Source organism: Stegostoma tigrinum, chromosome 1 (assembly GCF_030684315.1).
Source record: "Stegostoma tigrinum isolate sSteTig4 chromosome 1, sSteTig4.hap1, whole genome shotgun sequence".
NCBI lineage: Eukaryota > Metazoa > Chordata > Chondrichthyes > Orectolobiformes > Stegostomatidae > Stegostoma > Stegostoma tigrinum.
Window position 1 is genome coordinate 65,526,822 of NC_081354.1, and position 20,877 is coordinate 65,547,698.

General features: G+C 41.6%; 1 protein-coding gene across 4 annotated transcripts in view; it reads right to left on the minus strand.

The window, feature by feature from the left end:
- Positions 1 to 20,364, minus strand: part of LOC125464332 (epidermal growth factor receptor substrate 15-like 1) — a 50,498-nt gene extending 30,134 nt beyond the window's left edge. The window contains exons 1-2 of one of the 4 annotated variants that reach the window (XM_048556678.2): positions 19,924 to 20,364; positions 9,563 to 9,744 (exon numbers count right to left, since the gene is read on the minus strand). In XM_048556678.2, coding sequence (XP_048412635.1) covers positions 9,563 to 9,744; positions 19,924 to 20,042 — 301 coding nt within the window. In that variant the 5' untranslated portion in view covers positions 20,043 to 20,364. The remainder of the gene's footprint in view (positions 1 to 9,562; positions 9,745 to 19,923) is intronic. The other 3 variants (XM_059646021.1, XM_059646024.1, XM_059646019.1) reach the window with 3 other exon arrangements.
- Positions 20,365 to 20,877: the final 513 nt, after the last annotated feature.

Sequence of the window (20,877 nt, forward strand, 5' to 3'; positions counted from 1 at the left end):
TGTTGTGCCGACCTGTGACCTAATCTAAGCCCATCCCCCTACACTGTCCCATCATCATCCATATGCTTATCCAAGGAATGTTTAAATGCCCCTAATGTGACTGAGTTAACTACATTGGCAGGCAGGGTGTTCCACGCCCTTACCACTCTCTGAGTAAAGAACCTGCCTCTGACATCTGTTTTAAATCTATCACCCCTCAATTTGTAGCCATGCTCCGTCGTACAAGCTGACGTCATCACCCTCGGAGAAAGACTCTAACTGTCCACCCTATCTAATCCACTGATCATCTTGTATGTCTCTATTAAATCCCCTCTTAGCCTTCTTCTCTCCAATCAGAACAGACCCAAGTCCCTCAGCCTTTCTTCATAGGGTCTGCGCTCCAGACCAGGCAACATCCTGGTAAATCTCCTCTGCACCTTTTCCAATGCTTCCACATCATTCCTGTAATGGGGCGACCAGAACTGTACGCAATATTCCAAATGAGGGCGCACTAGCATTTTGTACAGTTGCAGCATGACATCACGGCTCCGGAACTCAATCCCTCTACCAATAAAACCTAACACACCGTAAACCTTCTTAACAGCACTATCAACCTGGGTGGCAATGTAATGTACACCCATTATTTGTGGATAACCAATGATGCCTACATCAGGCTCAAACTCATGGACTACAATTCTGCCTCAACACCATAATTCCAAACAAACTCATCTCTAAACTCTGTGACCATCTGTAACTGGATCCTCAACTTCCTGACCCATAGATCGCAATCAATAAGAACAGATGACAACACCTCCTCCACCATTATCCTCCACACTGGTGTCCCACAAGGCTACATACTCAGCCCCGTACTATACTCCTTATACACTCACAATTGTGTAGTCAAATTTGGCCCTAACTCCACTTACAAGTTTGTTAATGACACCACTATTGTAGGTTGGATCTTGAACTACGGAATACAGGAAAGTGATTGAGTGCTCAGCAGCATGCTGTAAATACATCAATCTCTCCATCAATGTCAGCAAAATGGTGGAGCTCGTCACTGACTTCAGGAAGCGGAGTGGAGGGCACACTCCTGTCTGCATCAATGGTGCTGAGGTGGAGATGGTAGAGAATGTCAAGTTCCCTAGCAGTGATGACACCGACAATTTGTCCTGGTTCACCCATGTCGACACGATAGTCAAGAAAGTACAACAACATCTCTCCTTCATCAGGAGGCAAAGGAAATTCAACATGTCCACAAGGACTCTTACCAATTTTTATAAATGCACCATAGAAAACATCTTATCTGGGTGCATTCCAGCGTTGTATGGCAACTGCTCTTCCCAAAACTGCAAGCAATATAGGGATTCGTGAACACAGCCCAGTCCACGATGCAAACCAACCTTCTATCCACAGACTCCGACTATACTTCCTGCTGCCTCAGGAAAGCAACCAATACAATCAAAGACCCTTCCCAACCAGTTATACTCTCTTCCAGATAAAAAAAGTGCAGAGTCACCCTTTTCTGTTGGGCAGATGATATGAAAGTTTGAATACACATACAAATAGTTTCAAGAACAGCTTCTTCCCCATTGTTATCAGGCTTTTGAACAGATCTCCCAAATGTTAATTCTGATGTCTCTCTCTCTGCAACTTCTCTGTGACTGTAACACTGTATTCTGCACTCTGTTCCGTTACCCTGATACACTTTGTAAGGTATGATTTGCCTGTAAAATATTCAAAATAACACTTTTCACTGCATCCGGGTACATGTGACAACAATCTATCAATTAATGAAAAGCCAAATCATGTAGTTTGAAAGGAAGGTGACATGTTGTGGAGAAAATAATGCACAACAGTACACAATGCAGTACTTGCAACATATTAAAATTCATCTATTATATTTTTGAATTCCCATAGAAATACAAGGAGCTATCTTTTCCTTTGCAGACACGATCATGACAACTAGTAGACAGTTTTCTGAAAGTTGAAGATAGGTTGTTGAATAAACAAAAATGTACACTGGAGCATAAAGAGGCCACTCAGCCCCTCAGGCTTGTCCATGTAAGACCGTGACAGATTGGATTGTGATCTCAACTCCACTTCCCTGTCTACCTGCAGTAACATTTAACTTCCATTAACTCCAAAATAACAAACTCCCGAGAGCAAAGAATTCTCCTCGTCTCTGATTTAAAGAAGATATCTCATATTATTAAACTACATACTCTAGTTCTGGTCTCTTCCATAAGGGGAAACATTCTCTCAGCATTCATACTGTCAAGAGCTATTGTACGTCTCAATAATAATTCACATTTTTCTGAATGACAATGGTTACATGCCCAACCTGTCTAAACTTTTCTTATAAGATAACCCCTTAATAACAGAAATCATTGCTAGAAACCATCTCTGAACTGTTTCTAATAATTATATCATTCCTTAAGTAAGGAGGCTACAATTCTTGCAGCATGCCAGATGTAGTCTCAGCATGACTGTGCAGTAGTAATAAACCTTCCTTATTTTTATACTCCATCCCCTTTGCACTTACCAACATCTCAATTGCAATCCTAATTGCCTACCACACTTGAATAATAGCTTTTTCTAAGTCATTTACTAGGATACACGGATCCCCCTGTATCTCAGAGTTTTTCAATTTCCATTTAAGTGCTGTATTGCTTCACTCTTCTTCATGTTATCTCACAGTACAATCCATCTACCAACATTTTGTCCACTCACTTAACTTTTCTTTTGCAGACCCTTTATGTTCTCTTCACTCTCCAACCTACCTTTATGTCATGAGCAAATTTAGCAATCATACTTTTAGATCCTTTATACAAGTGATTGGTATGTTTTGTAAACAATTGAGGCCTGCCAATCAGAAAATGATCCATTTATTTCTACTCTGCTTCCTGTCAGTTGATCAGTTCTTGATTCATGCTTACATGTTGCCCCTTTATTATATGGGCATTTATTTTGTGGGCATCCTTTGACGTGCCATCTTATTAAATACTTTTGGAAACCTATGTACATTATATTTAAGATTCCCAATCATGTATATTGTTTATTCTCAAAGCATGCTTACTAATCAAACATTACTTTCCTTTCACAAGACCATGTAGCATTAAAATTTTGTAAGCGCTATACTACAACTTTAAAAGTTTCCAGCATTTTCCCTTTGACATGTTAATTGGATTGTGGTGTCCTGCTTTCTGTCCCTTTTCCTATTTTTTTTCCAAGCTAATAGGATCATTCAGCAAGGTCAACATCACTCGTGGCATGAAGGACTGTATGAGCAAGAGGTGCAATGTTTTGAGACTGTGTAAACAGAGATGGCATTGGTACTTGCTAATGCTTTTGGAAGCAGGTTGGTGGGGACTGCAGCTAAGCAAATGGAAGCTTTGGTGGTTGAGGGGGAGGTACTGCTGAGACTGTGGAAGTTGGAGGTGCCATCAGGAAGATGTGCATTCTGTGCATGCACAAACATCACAGGTTGAGAATGTAAGACAAATTGAATCCCAGCTGCAAACCACCCAGGACAACTACCTCAATTGCAGGATGGCCTCATAAAATCTGGAGCTTTATAGCTTAGTAAGTAGGGCACAATTAAAATCTTTTGAATTTACCTTGCAAAAGATGCCTTCATCTAGATTATTGCCCATGATAACTTTGAGATGCAGTTAAAACATAATTCCTTTAAAAGCTGGCCTGACTCCATGATGATTGTGGATAACTAGGGCATTAATGGAGCCCAATAGATCAGGCCTGCAAGATATTAACTCATGACCCAAACCAACCTGCGTTCTTAAACAGGACTAGAGAAAATTGGATTCATAGAAACTGGGTCAGGAATGTACTATACTGATAGAAAGTTCCGATTTGCACTGCTACTAAATAAGACTGTAGGGAGAAAGCACAAAACTTAACATGCATGCTATCCATTATTTAATTCTTGAGTTAACTGCGTAGTAGTAATAATGTGGAAGTTGTTTGTATCATACAATGACTTTATAGTCATGGAGTCATACAACATTGAAACAGATTCTTTGGTCCAACTTGTCTGTGCCGACCAGACATTCCAATCTGACCTAGTCTCATTTGTCAGCATTTGGCCCATACCCCTTTAAACCCTTCCTATTCATATATCCATCCAGCTATCTTTCAAATGTTGAAACTGTAACAATCTCCACTATTTCCTCTCGTAACTCATTCCATACATGCATCACCATCTCCATGAGAAAATTATGCCTCAGGTCATTTTAAAATTTTTCCCCCTGTCACCTTAAATCTACATCCTCTAGATTTGGATTCCCACACCCTAGGAAAAAGACTGTGGCTATTCACCCTATCCATGCTATCTACAATATCATTACAATGTGACAATGGTCAGTCCACACAGCTTCTTGAAGTGCTTACCTATTCAACTGTGGAAGCATTAAATGTGAGGAAACAAATACGGAAGAAAGATAAAACATGGACAGAAAGCTGAATTACTATAATGAGAAAAAAACTATCTATATACCTTCAAAGAATCCAGCTTATGTTTAAGCTGCAGTTGCATGTAAATGGGAGCATTGTTACCATGGCTCCATTAAGTCTTGCAAACCTAATTTAGTAACAGTGCAGTACTGTTGTATGCTTTTGAAGCAGGTAGGTATTTCCAACTGAATAAGGTTTTACAGAATCAATCTTCACTTTGTCATCTTGTAATTTAACCTTCAATTTCACATAGTATTTTCTGAATAAGTTGTCTCATGAAAGACTCTTTGCCTTGCCTATAAAGTTAATAAAGCTCCATTGATTAATCCAATAAAAAGGAACAAGAGGACTCTTTTACTGAATATAGCTCTCAGACATCTCCCTGCTCACACCTGGCAGACCCTGTGTTCTGTGGGGACATGGAATGCTGATTCCTTATGTCCTCCCTTAACGAGCAAATGTTAAAAATTATGACATTAATAAGCCAGACTCTCATAAGAATGTAGGAATGACTAAAAATGTCAAGCCATCATGACTGTCTTTCAGTATAGGTCCATTATTAAAATTAAACAGATTTTCTTCATTTGTCTGTTTTTTAAAAATCAAAACCTTGACTCAATCTGTTTCTTCTTATCACAAAACAGAAGCAGGTAGTGTGACCATTTTGCTTTCCTCATCCTGAGCAACAAAGGTCATTTCTTAATTCCTTCAAATACATTATTAACATGGGCACTGAAAGTTACAGTTAATTATGTACTTGGATTATCAGATAGATTTTCATGTGGCAGTTAGTAACACATATATATTTGACTACGTGGCAAGCCTCATACCAGACAAGTATCTAACTTCTAGCCAAAAAAAATGATGTATAAAGTGAAGATTTGTAAAGAGTGGAAGTTGAGTACTTTCTCATTGTATTTGTAACTTTGTACCAGTTCCACATCGTTTAATAATTTAGGAGTAATATATCTATTATCTAATGTGCAATACAACTAAGTGGCTAAAGTGAGAAACAATAAAATAGAAAATAAGGTATGACACTGTAAAGTAGATTGTCTTAGAAATAGGAAACAGGGTATCATAATTTCTTTGCAAGTTAAAATTTACAAGTGAGATGCTATAAGAATCCATCTGGAGGCCCTACTCAATTCATACCACCATATCTTGTGTGAAGTCCATGATGGGTCAGAGAATGAGTTGTTGTATAAAAATTGGGATATTATGTGATTCAAGAAGCCCTTCTTCCATTATGACATTACCATATGTGCTGCCTTGGTTCCAAGAACAAAGATAGAGTGTGTTTTATAATTTCTTTATTGGATATAGGTGTTACTGCCTCGGCAAAAAAAATCACTAAACATCTCTAATTGCTCTGAGAAGCTGACGGTAAGCTGACTTCTTAAGTCGCTGCAATCTGAAGGGCATAGTTCTGTTACAGTGCGCCAGGATTTTGAGCCACTGGGAGTGAAGGATTGGATCTATATTTCTAATTTAGGACAGTGAGCAGCTTGGAGGGGAATGTGGTGATTGTGGTATTCCAATGTATCTGCTGTCCTTCGAGGTGGTAGAGTTTGGAAGTTGAGTGTTTTGAAGTTGCTGTTGAGGATCTTTGATAAGTTACTGCACTGCATCTTATAGATAGTACATACTACATCTACTGTGTCGGGTGTGAAGCGGGGCGAATGTGAATGGGAGAGGCAAGCAAGCTGCTCTGACCTAAATGGTGCCATGCTTCCTAGAGCTCCTGCTGCTGCAGTCATTCAGGCAAGTGAAGAGTATACCATTACAGTCCTGACCTGCTTTGTGGATATAGGAGGTGAGTTACTTGCTGCTGGATTTTTAGTCTTTGATCTGCTTTTATTTCCACAGCATTTTTATGGCTAACCCTGTTCAGCTTCTGGTCAGCAGTGACTCCAGGGCAATGAGAGAAAGAGGTTGTTATTGTTGGTCATAAAATGTGAGGCTGGATGAACACAGCAGGCCCAGCAGCATCTCAGGAGCACAAAAGCTGACGTTTTGGGCCTAGACCCTTCATCAGAGAGGGGGATGGGGAGAGGGAACTGGAATAAATAGGGAGAGAGGGGGAGGCGGACCGAAGATGGAGAGTAAAGAAGATAGGTGGAGAGAGTATAGGTGGGGAGGTAGGGAGGGGATAGGTCAGTCCAGGGAAGGCGGACAGGTCAAGGAGGTGGGATGAGGTTAGTAGGTAGATGGGGGTGCGGCTTGGGGTGGGAGGAAGGGATGGGTGAGAAGAAGAACAGGTTAGGGAGGCAGAGACAGGCTGGACTGGTTTTGGGATGCAGTGGGTGGAGGGGAAGAGCCGGGCTGGTTGTGTGGTGCAGTGGGGGGGAGGGGACAAACTGGGCTGGTTTTGGAATGCGTTGGGGGAAGGGGAGATTTTGAAGCTGGTGAAGTCCACATTGACACCATTGGGCTGCAGGGTTCCCAAGCGGAATATGAGTTTCTGTTCCTGCAACCTTCGGGTGGCATCATTGTGGCACTGCAGGAGGCCCATGATGGACATATCATCTAAAGAATGGGAGGGGGAGTGGAAATGGTTCACGACTGGGAGGTGCAGTTGTTTATTGCGAACCGAGCGGAGGTGTTCTGCAAAGCGGTCCCCAAGCCTCCGCTTGGTTTCCCCAATGTAGAGGAAGCCACACTGGGTACAATGGATACAGTATACCACATTGGCAGATGTGCAGGTGAACCTCTGCTTAATATGGAAAGTCATCTTGGGGCCTGGGATAGGGGTGAGGGAGGAGGTGTGTGGGCAAGTGTAGCATTTCCTGCGTCTGCAGGGGAAGGTGCCGGGTGTGGTGGGGTTGGAGGACAGTGTGGAGCGAACAAGGGAGTCTCGGAGACAGTGGTCTCTCCGGAAAGCAGACAAGGGTGGGGATGGAAAAATGTCTTGGGTGGTGTGGTCGGATTGTAGATGGCGGAAGTGTCGGAGGATGATGCGTTGTATCCGGAGGTTGGTGGGGTGGTGTGACAGAACGAGGGGGATCTTCTTTGGGCGGTTGTGGCGGGGGCGGGGTGTGAGGGATGTGTTGGGGGAAATGTGGGAGACGCGGTCAAGGGCGTTCTCGACCACTGTGGGTGGATTCTCCAGCATCTGCAGTTCCCATTATCACTGTTATTGTTGGTCGTCACTTTAATACAAATGAGAAGGAGGAAACATAATTTTTTAAAAAAATTGTCTTCCAGAGGCCAGGCATGTGTAAAAATTGGGTTTGTTTTTATTGAAGGAATTGAAAATTTGTGATGATCTGATTGGAGTTTTCAATATTTTTAACCGAACTGGCAAAATTCTTAACAATAACAAGCTTTCAAATATAAATAAAACAAAAATAGCATGAATAGAAGTAAAGTTTTTTTTTAAATAAAAAAAAAATAAGAATTGCAAAATAAATTATTAAGGAGATCACTGAAGTGAAATATCGTTTGTAGCGGTGGACAGGCAGGTAGTACTGAGGAGGTGGGGAAGCTGCAGAAAGCTTTAGACAGTTTAGGAGAGTGGTCCAGGAAATGGCTGATGAAATTCAATGTGAGCAAAAGTGAGGTTTTGCACTTTGGTAAAAAGAATACATGCATGGACTATTTTCTAAATAGTGATAAAATTCGTAAAGCAGAAGTACAAATGGATCTGGGAGTGTTGGTCCAGGATTCTCTAAAAGTTAACTTGCAGATAGAGTCCGTGATTAAGAAAGCGAATGTAATGTTGTCGTTTATCTCAAGAGGATTGGAATATAAAAGCAGTGATGTGCTTCTGAGACTTTATAAAGCTCTAGTTAGGCCCCATCTGGAATACTGTGTCCAATTTTGGGCCCCACACCTCAGGAAGGACATACAAGCCCTGGAGCATGTCCAGCGGAGATTCACACGGATGATCCCTGGAATGGTAGGTTTAACGTATGATGAATGGCTAAGGATCCTGGGATTGTACGTATTAGAGTGTAGAAGGTTGAAGGGAGATCTAATAGAAACTTACAAGATAATGTATGGCTTAGAAGGGGTGGGCGCTGGGAAGTTGTTTCCGTTAGGCAGGGACACCAGGACGCGTGGGCACAGCCTTAAAATTAGAGGGGGTAGATTTAAAACGGAAATGAAACGACATTTCTTCAACCAGAGAGTGGTGGGCCTGCGGAATTCATTGCCACGGAGTGCAGTGTAGGCCGGGGCGTTAGATGCCTTCAAGGCAGAGATCGATAAATTCTTGATCTCACAAGGAATCAAGGGCTACGGGGAGATTGCAGGGAAGTGGAGTTGAAAAGCCCATCAGCCATGATTTAAATGGCAGAGTGGACCCGATGGGCCGAATGGCCTTATTTCCACTCCTTATGGTCTTATGGTCTTGGAGTGATTCAAAAGGCAATTGTATTGCTTTTATTGGAACGATGAGTGATTTGGACCCAGATATTCTGATGACCAGAATGCCATTGTAACAGCATAGACTAGACATCAGGACCATGTGCAATTCACGGTGTAACTGTTTTCAATAAAATTACCCAGGAAACTAATACTTCTAGTGAGTGACTCCCTTGCCGCAGAATATTCCACAAAAATACCTTTAAAGTCAGAAGCATTGGAGCATTCTGACTTAGTTATTCTTAACAGTTAGCCAGAAAAATGCAGAGGTTTAAAAACTAACCAACCGACTGGGTAGCTCATTAACTAAACCCTGACACTGAACTGACATAGAAACATAGGAATGTAGAAAATAGCAGTGGGAGGAGGCCAATCAATTTGATCATGGCTGAGCATGGTCACAACCATGGTCATATCTGATGACCCCAAACTACATTCTCCGATCCAAGAGCACACGCTAAACTGAACAGTTCCACCGCCTACACAACCCAATCTGAGAATTTTCCAGCCTAATTTAACATTCTCTGGACAGCTACCTACCTGGACATCCCATCTGCCCCCCCCCCCCCCCCCCCCCCAACCAAACTACACTAAATGAAGCTCTGTACTGAAGATACTTAAACCCCCAAACAGAATATTAGTAAGGTATAGATGTTGAAAATTGCCTTCTCAGGCAAATTTCAAACTTATTGCTTGTACTCTCCATTTGATATAAACATTGATGCAACATTTTAATTCTTACCTTGCGGTTTACTGACACCTCGTTCCAGTTTTAATATTTCTAGCTCCCATTGTTGCCTCAGTACGTACAGAAACAAAAATACTTGAGAAACAAGTAGGACAAAGATGAAGATTGTGTGACAGATCCACTGCGGTTGACACCATGCAGAACATCTGCCAGCTCTGCAAGTTGTGTATTTTTTCCTAGGATATAAATGAAAATTTTGATTACAATATGTTTGCATTGCATGCAGGATGAGTTTTATTGAGTAGCTTTGTTTGTCAAAATTCTTGAGGATTACTAGTAATGTTGGACTGTATTTTTACACTTGATAATTGCCTTAGATATTTTGGTACACACCAGCACCATACAAATGTTCAGAAATATTAACAATGTAAATATAAGAGCTAGGATATGATGTGAAGGAACTGTACGAGGTTCAGTTCATTCCTGACCAGGTACCCACCTTCTACTTTTCATGAACATGTGTTCATCTAAGCCTTTGAAGTCTCTATATCCAATCCTCACAAAGTCTCAGTCATTCATGACCTCTTTCTTGTTAATCTACATTGGTTTTCAGTCCATGAAAGGATTACTTTAAAAATTCTCATCCCTGTGTACAAGTCCTTCCATGACCCCATCCCTTCCAATTCTGTAGCCTCCACTTGCTCTACAGATTTCCAATAATTTAGTATTCCTGCAAATCAGGCCTCCTGCATATATTACATTTGCTCTGTTGCACTTTCAAATGCCTCAGCTCTAAGTTGTGGATTTCCTTCCTTAAACTTATTTGGTGTTTCCAAATTTCAGTTTAAGATACTTTTTAATTTCTACCACTTAGACCAAGCTGTTGTTAATACATTACCATATATATCACCTTCTTTGATTCAATATTTATATTTTGTTTGACAATACCCTTAGGAATGTGTTCTATTACATTGAAAACTTGGGATAAGTTAAGTTGTTATAATGAGGTAATTGGAATTGCACAATCTGGCTGGTTCACAGTGTCAATTATTCTTTTTCAAATATTAAGTTCTTAGTCTGCTTTTCCAATTTCAAACACAAAGATATGGGTTTTGAAGAACATGTAATTAAGTAACTTGTAGTCACTACACTGCTGAAATACATTTACAATTCCTTTGTGGATGAATCGTTGAGCTAATTAATACATTTTTATTAGAATTAATTACAGCACAGAAACAAGCTACTGGCTTATTACATCTGTAAAAATATTTTTTATTTTCAGTGAAGTGCCAAGTTTGATCTGATTTTCTAGTTCACTTCTCATAACATTTAATATTCTTCTTCATGAAGCAATTATCAGATTCTCTTAAACATTTACAGACTCTGCTTCAACCAATCTATTTTAGAGAATTCAAATTCTTAATCATTCTCTGCAAACATAACTGCTGAGAAGTCAGCATCGTGGGAACTGTCAATATTTTCTCATAAGGATCGGGATGGTCTAGGATTATCTTGCACAGTCTAGTTCTTGGCTGAATTCATTTGCCCTGCAGTGAACTACACCCTCTGTAATCATAATTTCACTTTGTTTGTTAAAGGCCATGATTAAGAACTCTGGAATTCTCATGAATACATCACTAACTGTATGCATTTAACCTTTGAATTGTTTTATTTAAGGTAGATTTTCTTTCTTTACCAGTTACCTGTTAGAGCTATTTAAAATATACCAGCTTATTTTTTAAAGCCACTGATGTGCCATTGCTAGCTTTTTTTATGCTGACGTATGAGTTCTGAATGTTTTTATATCCCTCCCTTTAATTCTTATGTACTGTTTGTAGCAGAAGTGCAGAACTCAGCAAAACTCTGCACTTGTTTAGACACAATAAAGGTTGGAATAAGAAGATACCTTTTGACCCATTGCAGGTAACATGACTCATTTTCTGGTCTATCATGATTAAGGTATACTTTAAAAATGAAATATTGCAACAACCTCCATGAATTCTCAAAGTCTCCTAATGTAACTTTGACCAGAGGTTGGCAGTTCACTCAAAGAAAGTGGCTGATCTGATACAAAGTAGGAGTTTGGAACATCACGTATTGAAATTTAAGATCAGAACCATTTTAATTCTAGGGGATAGTTTTCCAAGTATGTTATGGCAGTGTGGATGTTATTGTGCCCTAGGTTTACCATCCTAACAATGGATTTTAGTTTTCATTCATCACAATTGACTATATTAATATTTAAATATTGCTAAAAAGAGACATAGTGTTAAGGTTTTTCATCGTACACTCATCAGCTCGGAAACAAACAAAACAACATTAGAAAGGGGAAAAAAAATGCATTTCTACAGCAAGTGAAGAGGGTGATTGTTGGTAGAACTATGGTAAGCATGATGAACTGTTAACCAGTTAAACTCAAACCAGGCCATTCAACTCTGGTCAAGGCACTGCCAAATTAGTACAGTTTCTCATACTGTATGCATCGTTCTCTCTTTTCTAAAGCTGTTTTTCTTGTGTTTCATTCCTGATGAGTTCAGGACAAGACTTTCAATTACATGTCATTTTATAGCAATATTTAATTTCTGTATTACCAAGCATTTATTTATATTAATATTGCAGTATGTGGATTGACTTAATCTGATGTTATAGTTGATCTTGCTATGGAATACAAAGCAGATGAATTTCTCGATTCTTCAAATCTCCTTGGCAAAAAAGGAATTACTGGAACAGAGTTGAATGAAAGTGAGCAGCAATTAGATTTGCTGATGAACTGTCCAGAAATTGCTCATCTTATTTAGTGGAGTCAACCATGAGAGTGTCTGTTACAATTTTGTGATGGTGCCAATGCTATATAGAAGTACAGACTCTGCAGTTGTAAATAGTGTCTATTATAATCTATCTAACTGATCAATGGTAAGATTTGTCCAGTTATGTGTCTGCCCAGCTCAACGTCATCCAAAATGTACTGCAATCTACAGTTTCCAGAACCAGTGGGAAATATTTGGGAGTTGTTGTCTGCATAATTGTTGGTTCAAAGCATTAATTTCTTTTTTTGAAACAGTCTATAAACAAGAAAAGAAACAAAACTTCAGGCTTCTGGGAAAGTGTACTGTAACTTGGGATTTCTGGCTATGATTTCAGACTTCAGAGAAATCAACAGGAGATGTTAGGTCACAAGGGAATCAAAGACTGGTTGGGGAAAATCATGAAGCTAACAGATCAGTTTTGTTCAGGAGGAAGACAACACTGCAGGCGAGCTGAGATAATTGAAAAGACTGAAACCTGAATACTGTGGTAAAACAAGCAAAGGAGATTCTACAGAAGTGGCTCATTTTGCAAATAATCATGAATGTGGAGGTTTTGGTGTTGGTCTGGGGTGGACTAAGTCAGAAATCACACAACACTAGATCATGATCCAATAGGTTTATTTGAAACACAGCTTTCAGAACGCTGTTCCTTTGTCAGTGTTCTGAAAGCTTGTGATTTCAGATAAACTTGTTGGACTATAACCTGCTGTTGTGGGACTTGTGGCAAATAATCATATCCTTGTAGCTCGGGTGGAGTGAAGCAGTTCTTAGAGACAATCATGATTAAATCTGGGGTGAAGGAGAGGAGTTGAAACTATTTAAGGAAGCCTAAGTTGTAAAGGTCTTCAACACTGCACATGGGACTCTATCAGTAAGTCTGTGAGTTCTATCTTTGTTGCATCAGCAATTTAAAATGTAATTTATAGTTTCCGTACAATACAATTTGCCTGTTAATTCCCATTCAATTTATTGTGATCTTGGCTTGACTGTTAAAGCAAATGTTATTAAAAATGATATCTTGTCCCTTGTTTGTCTTGTCTGGTTCTTTTATGCTGTCAGCTATATGTGGAAAATTCAGAAAACAAGTGATCCAGGAATACACATTTTACCATCGATCTGGTCAAGTGGCAACAAATAGATTACTCATGTTGTAGCCAAAATTAAAAATTAATCTGTTGAGATTACCTAGATTGATAAGAAGCAAATCCATGGTAAGGTAGGAATGGTGGGGATGTTTTCCATCTCTCTTTCCTCACTGATGAACTGGTGACAGTACAATAGCAACATTTGCGAGCAAGAGCAAATACTGGCAACAAAAATAAGCAGTATAATTCATGAATTCATTATGGAAACTTCAACCAAAGTTGTAAAAATCAGCTGCTGAACAAATTGTTATAACAGATGTGAATTTGATGTCAAATGAAGTGATGATAGAAATTCAAGCAGAAGACTTTGATTCTTCATCTTCCAAAGCAGGGCTAATCAGTACTAGTGACAGAGACAATTGTAAGTAAAGAGCAATCCTCCAGTATCATGATCCAATAGGAGACAATGTCTGCTGCACCAGTCCCTCAATGATGGAGACAGAGTACATACCTCGACACAAAACTGTCAGAAGATTGAAAATAAAGATTTCCTTGCACAAATGAAAATGAACTGCATGTGACTCATGGAAGCAAGACAAACACCCATCGGTTCAGGTCATGATCAAAAGAAGAAATTACCTGGGCCAGAAAGGCAGGGTAAGGCAAAAAAAAAATTATTTTCACCAAGCTGCAGTTTTTTTCAGATTGGAAATTCATGAGATTAGAGTGTAGTTACGACCAGTTTCAGCAAGAAAGAGTTTTTTTCTGAAATTTAAGGTCTTCCAGATAAGATAATGGACTAACCATATGGGGTCGCAGCAAAAGCATCCTATGTGAAGGACATCTATGGAACAGAATGTCGTCTAGTGCAGAGAAAGTTTATAGACCATTTGAAGCTATGATTAGAATCAAAGTCAACAGTTGTCAACAGCCAAAGACCTAACAATCTTCCAAGTCTGTAAAGAACATGCTCTGGTAGAATTGTGAAACCTCATGGCTGCCTGAATTTGCAAAGTTTGGGAAGTCACAGTAGCAGTATATGTAAATACGTACATGAATGTACAGGAGAAGAGCTATGGTGCAAACGTTACATAAAATAATGGTTCTGTAAGAGTTAATGTTAGAATCTGCATTCAACCTCAATCTGAGTGGCAGAAATTAGGCACAATGGGAAGGTACTCACGTTGGCAGGATATGATTAGTGGTGTCCCACAACGATCTGTGCTGGGGCCTCAACTATTCACATTCTTATTTACTAATTGCTTGAATAATATCATAGAACATCATATATCCACATTTGCTGATGACATGCAATTAGGTGGCATTGCAGGCAGTGTAGCTGACAGCATAAGATTAGAAAGATAGAGTGACAGACTGAGTGAATGGGTAGAGCTGTGGCAGTTGGAGTTCGACGTAAGCAAGTGTGAGGCTATCCATTTTGGACTGAGAAAGGATATATCAGGGTACTTTCTAGATAATGTGAAGTTAAATGCAGTGTATGTCCAAAGAGACTTTGGTGTTCAAGTGCATAATTTTTCAAATTGTTGTGAATAGAAAGTACTTAATAAATCTCACAGTATGTCGCCCTTCATATCTAGAGTACTGGAGAACAAGGATGCAGAAGTTATGCTGCAGTTTTACAAAACTCTGGTTATATCCTACTTGGAATACTGTGAGCCGACTTAGACACCACACCTTAGGAAGGATACATTGATCTTGGAGGGTCTACAGCATAGGTTTACAAGAATGATATCTGGATTTCAGAGGTTAAGTTCTGATGAGAGATTGTACAAATTAGATGTTTTCGAGAGAGTTTAGAAGGTTAACTGGTGATATGATGAAAGTCTTCAAGATATTAACAGAAAAAGCTAGGAACGGGAAATGTGATAAAAAACATCCACTTCCAATAGTTGGGAATTCCAGAACAAGGGGGTATAGTCTGATAATTAGGGCTAGACTGTTCAGGAGAGATGTTAGGAAGCACTTCTACACACAAAGGGTGGTAGATATTTGGAACTCTCTTCCAGAAGTGGCAGGGTTACTGGATCCGTTTTTAAATCTGAGATGGCTATATTTTAGTTAAGCAAAGGAATTCAGGGATATGGGCCAAAGCAGGTATATGAAGTTAGGCCACAGATTGCCATGATCTCATTGAATGGTGGAACAGGCTTGAGGGGCTGAATGGGCCCACTTCTGTCCCAATGTTCCTGTGTACCCAATCTGATGAGGTCATTTTGGTTTGGGTGGGTAAAGTGTAGAACATCTTAGTATGTCAAGGAGTGCACACATGTACACACAAGTCTCCGCACAGTTTTAAAATCAAAGTTTATGTTGATAATATAAGTCACACACAATTATTTTTTCATGCAATGATTTATATCTTATTAAGACAAGAATCTCTTCCTGGTAAACTCATTAGTGGCTGTTCCTTTATCACTGTGAACCAAATAGACCTTTAGATGTAGTCAAAGAAAGACAAATAGTGGCAGCGGGCTTCTAACACAATGCCACAAAGTTGTCAATTAGTACGGGAAATAAAGTCCATCAGGAGGATGAGTGTGATCTTCAACAGGGAGGGTGAGTGAAGTCCCTTGTAGAGGAGAGAGTGATGTTATCAGAGCTCATTAATCAGCAGTGGGGTTGGACTCCCTTGCGGAGGTAGGTGGGAGTGAGATCAGCTATTGTTGCAGTGAGTGGCTGAAGTCAGTCATTCGGCAGGCTAAAGATTGCAGCTGGGTGAGAGTAGGCCTTTGAGAGGCCTGGGAGGGAGTGAAGTAGTGTTGAGTAGTCCTTCTCCTCCTAGCCTGTACAGAATGTGAAAACAGCCACTTCTGGCAGTACTGGCAGCTGCTGCCTCTGGTTCCAGATTCCTGGGAACCCTGTGCAAGCTGATAATCCCCCAGCCTTGCACAGCTCGCTTATACTTCCTCCCAAACATCCACAAACAGGACTGCCCAGGCAGACCCATTGTTTCAGCCTGCTCCTGCCCCACGGAACTCATCTCTTCCTACCTTGACTCAGTCTTCTCTCCTGTACAATCCCTGCCAAAGTACATCCTCTGACACCTTACACTGGTTGCAAAAATTCCAGTTTGCCTGTTCCAGCTGCCTCCTTTTTACCATGGATGTGCAATCCCTTTACACGTCCATTCCCCACCAGGAGGGTCTTAGGGCTCTTCGCTGCTTCCTGGAGCAAAGACTTGAACCATCCCCACCCACCACCACCCTCCTCTGCTTGGCTGAGCTCGTCCTCACCCTCAACAACTTCTCTTTCAACTCCTCTCATTTTCTTCAGGCAAGAGGGGTTGCCATGGGTACCCGCATGGGCCCTGGTTACGCCTGTCTCTTCATGGGGCAGGTGGAACATGCCTTGTTCCAGTCCTATTCTGGCCCCCACCCACAACTCTTTCTCCGATACATCAATGATATAATCAGTGCAAATTCCCTCTCTCGTCTGGAATTGGAAAACTTCATCAATTTCACCTCCGATTTCCACCCTGCCCTCACTTTCACCTGGTCTATCTCTGATTCCTCCCTTCCCTTCCTCATGATGTCTGTTTCCATTTCCAAGGATAGACTGGCCACAAATATCCATTACAAACCCACTGACTCTCACAGCTGTCTGAGCTATACATCCTCACACCCCACTTCCTGTAAAGACTCCATTCCGTTTTCTCAGTTCCTCTGTCTCCGTTGCATATGCTCAGATGAGGCTAACTTTGACAAGGGAGCCTCTGAAACAATTACCTTCTTCATCAACCAAGGATTTACCAGCTCCATTGTGGACAGGGCCCTCAACCAGGTCCGAACTATCTTCCGCACTTCCACCCTCACCCCTTCTCTTCCCTCCTGCAACAGCGATAGGATTCCTCTTGTCCTTACCTACCATCCCACCAACATCCACATCCAGAAGATCATCAGACACCATTTCCACCACCTCCAGCAGGATGGCACCACCAGACACATATTCCCCTCCCCTCCCATGTCCATCTTCCACAGGGACCATTCCCTCTGGGACACCCTGGTCCATACCTCCTTCACCCCCAACACTTCCTCACAGCCCTACGACACCTTCCCCTGTAACCAGTGAAGGTGCAATACCTGCGCATTTACCTTCTCCCTCCCCAGTATCCAAGGGCCTAAACATAACTTCCAGGTGAAGCAACACTTTACCTGCACTTCCGAGAATCTAGTCTACTGCATTCGCTCCTTCACATTGGGGAAACTAAGCGTAGACTGGGTGACTGCTTAGCAGAACTTGCCGAAAAGATCCTGAACTACCTGTTGCCTGCCACTTTAACACACCATCCTGTTCCCTGGCTAACATCTCTGTCTCTGGCTTGCTGCAGTGTTCCAGCGAAGCTCGGGGCAAGCTGGAAGAACAACACCTCATTTTCCACTTGGGGCCCCTGCAGCCCTCTGGACTCAATACTGAATTCAATAATTTTAGGGCCTAAACCCTCCCATGTCTCAGCCCACTACCCCACACACCAGACCTTGTTACCACATAGCCTGCCATACACACCCCCCTGTTGTTGGTCACTAATGGTCCCCATTAACAGCTATTCACCCTCCCAGCCTGATCGTTAACAACTCCTTTGTCTATCCAACTGCCTTTCTCTCTCTTTAGGCTCTATTCTATCGTTTACTTCCTACCCCGTTCCCCTCCCTTTTTTCTGCATATAAACTGACGTTTTCCTAGCCACCATCAGTTCTGAGGAAGGGTTACTGGACCCGAAACTCTGTTTTTTTTTCCTTCACAGATGCTGCCAGACTTGCTGGGCTATTCCAGCAATGTTGTTTTTGTCCGTTGTTTGAGCCTGTGCAAGTGCTGGCGATGTGCTAATATTGCCAGAGGCCTCATTAATGCTCTGGGATCTGGAACTAATGCCATGGCAGCCAGTGGAATTTGAATTCAATTTATAAATTTAGTCAGTCCCAGTAATAGTATCATAAATCACCATTGATTATCATCAAAAACTGATCTGGTTCAATGATGTCCCTTTGCCGCCACATGATTCCAAATCCAAAACAACTGATGGTTAACTCCCTTCTAAAGTGCTTTAGAAAGCCACTCTATTCAAGGGAAATTTGAGATGGGCAATGATGGTTGGTCCTGCCTGCGATATTGCATTGCACCAAGGGATTAAATAAAAGCACTGGTTCGTTTCAAGTCACTAACCCTATTACACGTTCAGATGTTAGTTAAGCATCTTACCTTTCCACAAAAGGCAACTCAAACTTCCAAAAAATGTTTTTACAGCAGAGGGCATATTGGTTGAGGGTCACAATCCACACGTTTCAGGTTTTAAAGGCCCCCAAACCTTCTGCTGCTGCTTGTTGGGGGAAGCTGAATTACTATCAGACCGTTCACTCTGTTTCTGCTATGGCTGTGTTGACAGCACACTCAACTCTAAGTTAGAGGCTGCTGGCATCACATCCCACTCCAGGGTTTCAGCACAAAAATAAACAAGCTGATTAGATAGCTTCAGAGATAATGGGAACTGCAGATGCTGGAGAATCCAAGATAACAAAGTGTGGAGCTGGATGAACACAGCAGGCCAAGCAGCATCTCAGGAGCGCAAAGACCCTTAGGCCCGAAACGTCAGCTTTTGTGCTCCTGAGATGCTGCTTGGCCTGCTGTGTTCATCCAGTTTCACACTTTGTTATCGTTGATTAGCTAGCTTGGCAGGTCGAACTGTTGGTTTATGGGGCTGATTGAAGCCCATGATACAGGTTCAATTCCTACACTACCCTCATCACCCTCATCCCTAACCATGTTGGCCCTCAGATTAAATTTACCACCATATGTTTCTCTCTCTAAAGAGCAGCAGCCCTCTGAACTACGACAACTTTACTACTACTGAGGGAGCAGGAAGACAGAATGAGATTACAAAACGGGACCCCAATTACTCTTTCAGGTAATTGTAAAGTAATTCATTGAAGGAAGATCAGTCATCCCTCCATCCACAAAACTGATTCAGTCAAATGCATCCACACAAACAGGTTATTCGATCATTGTCACATTCATGGGAGTTTCCTGCGAACAGATTTGGTTAACTTTCTGGTCCGAACAGTAGCCTGATTTTAAGTAGTAGTATGTTACACGGCCCTTTGAGACGCCTAGTGGCGGCGGAAGGCATTGCCGAAGTGCAAACCTGTTTTTTCTGCGCTGAATCCGCCTGAGGACTTTTGGGTGGGCGTTATTTCCCCTCAGTTCTGTGCTTTCCGTGGAATGAGCTGCTTAGTTTGCAGCCATTGCTTTGGCTTGGCTGGGAAGGGAGATTGCAGTCCCCAGTTTGACCTGCACATTGAATTGCTACAACAGGTAAAACTCACCAAATGCAATGAGACCATTGCACTGTGGTCCGATCCGAGCTGGCCGCTCGTTCAGCTTTGTTCACTTGGGGAATTAACTGATAGCTGTCAGGGCTAAGTAAAGCTTTTTTTTAAAGAAATTGCCGCATACAAAGTAATGGCTATTATCAGTGGCTTCTCTCCAGTTGTAGACAGCCCACCCTTACCCGTCTTTCACCGAGCGGGTGTCCATCCAAGACATTTTCATCTTATTGAACTCCTCGGTCTCACACTCCGAGTCATCGTCCAGGAGGACGTACTTGTCCTTTTTCTTCGGTTCAGGCATTTGTGGCGGTGGACGGTTCAGCGATTCCTCTGGCCCTCGCGAACAAACCCTCCAGCGGACAGCCCGCTAGGTTCTCGGAGGGGTAATGTGGGGGAGAGATAGGGCAGGGAAAATGCTTACTGCTCCTTAAAAGTTTCAGCATCAATTACCTGCAGACTCCACCCAGTCTCTTGGACATTCTCAGTCAGTGACTCAGTGCTTTGCTGATCCAGTTTAATGTTCTGCGGCTGTTATCACTGAATTTCCACTGGGGACCCGAAGCCAGGTTTTTGCTCGGACTGAGTTCCAAAGAAGTTTTTATTTGATTTCTTCTTTTCACCGCTAGGCTATCGATATAAGACCAAGACCTTGTATCTGTGAGCGAATTTACTGAAAGGAACTAGATTTGACATAAGGGGTGGTAGCTGATGATTTTAACCCTACATGTCCAGGACACCTGGAGTTTAAAACAAAGACAGAAACTCAGCAGGTCTGGCAGCATCTGTGGACAGAGAAAGCAGAGGCAATGTAATAAAATGTGAGGCTGGATGAACACAGCAGGCCCAGCAGCATCTCAGGAGCACAAAAGCTGACGTTTCGGGCCTAGACCCAATGTTTGGAGTCCGGTGACTTCATCTGAAAATGACTCTTCTGATTCTGATCTGACTTTTCATCTGCTTTCTCCTCACAGATTGGCTGAGTTTCTCCGACTTTTTTTGGTTTAGTTTGAGATCTCCAGCATCCACAGTTTTCTTGTTTTCCTTTTACTCATGGCTTTTAAACAGTTAGTTCCCTCATGCAGGCTTATCTAGGGCCTGAGCAGTGAAGCAATTGCTTTCCAGTCAAGCTAAGGGAT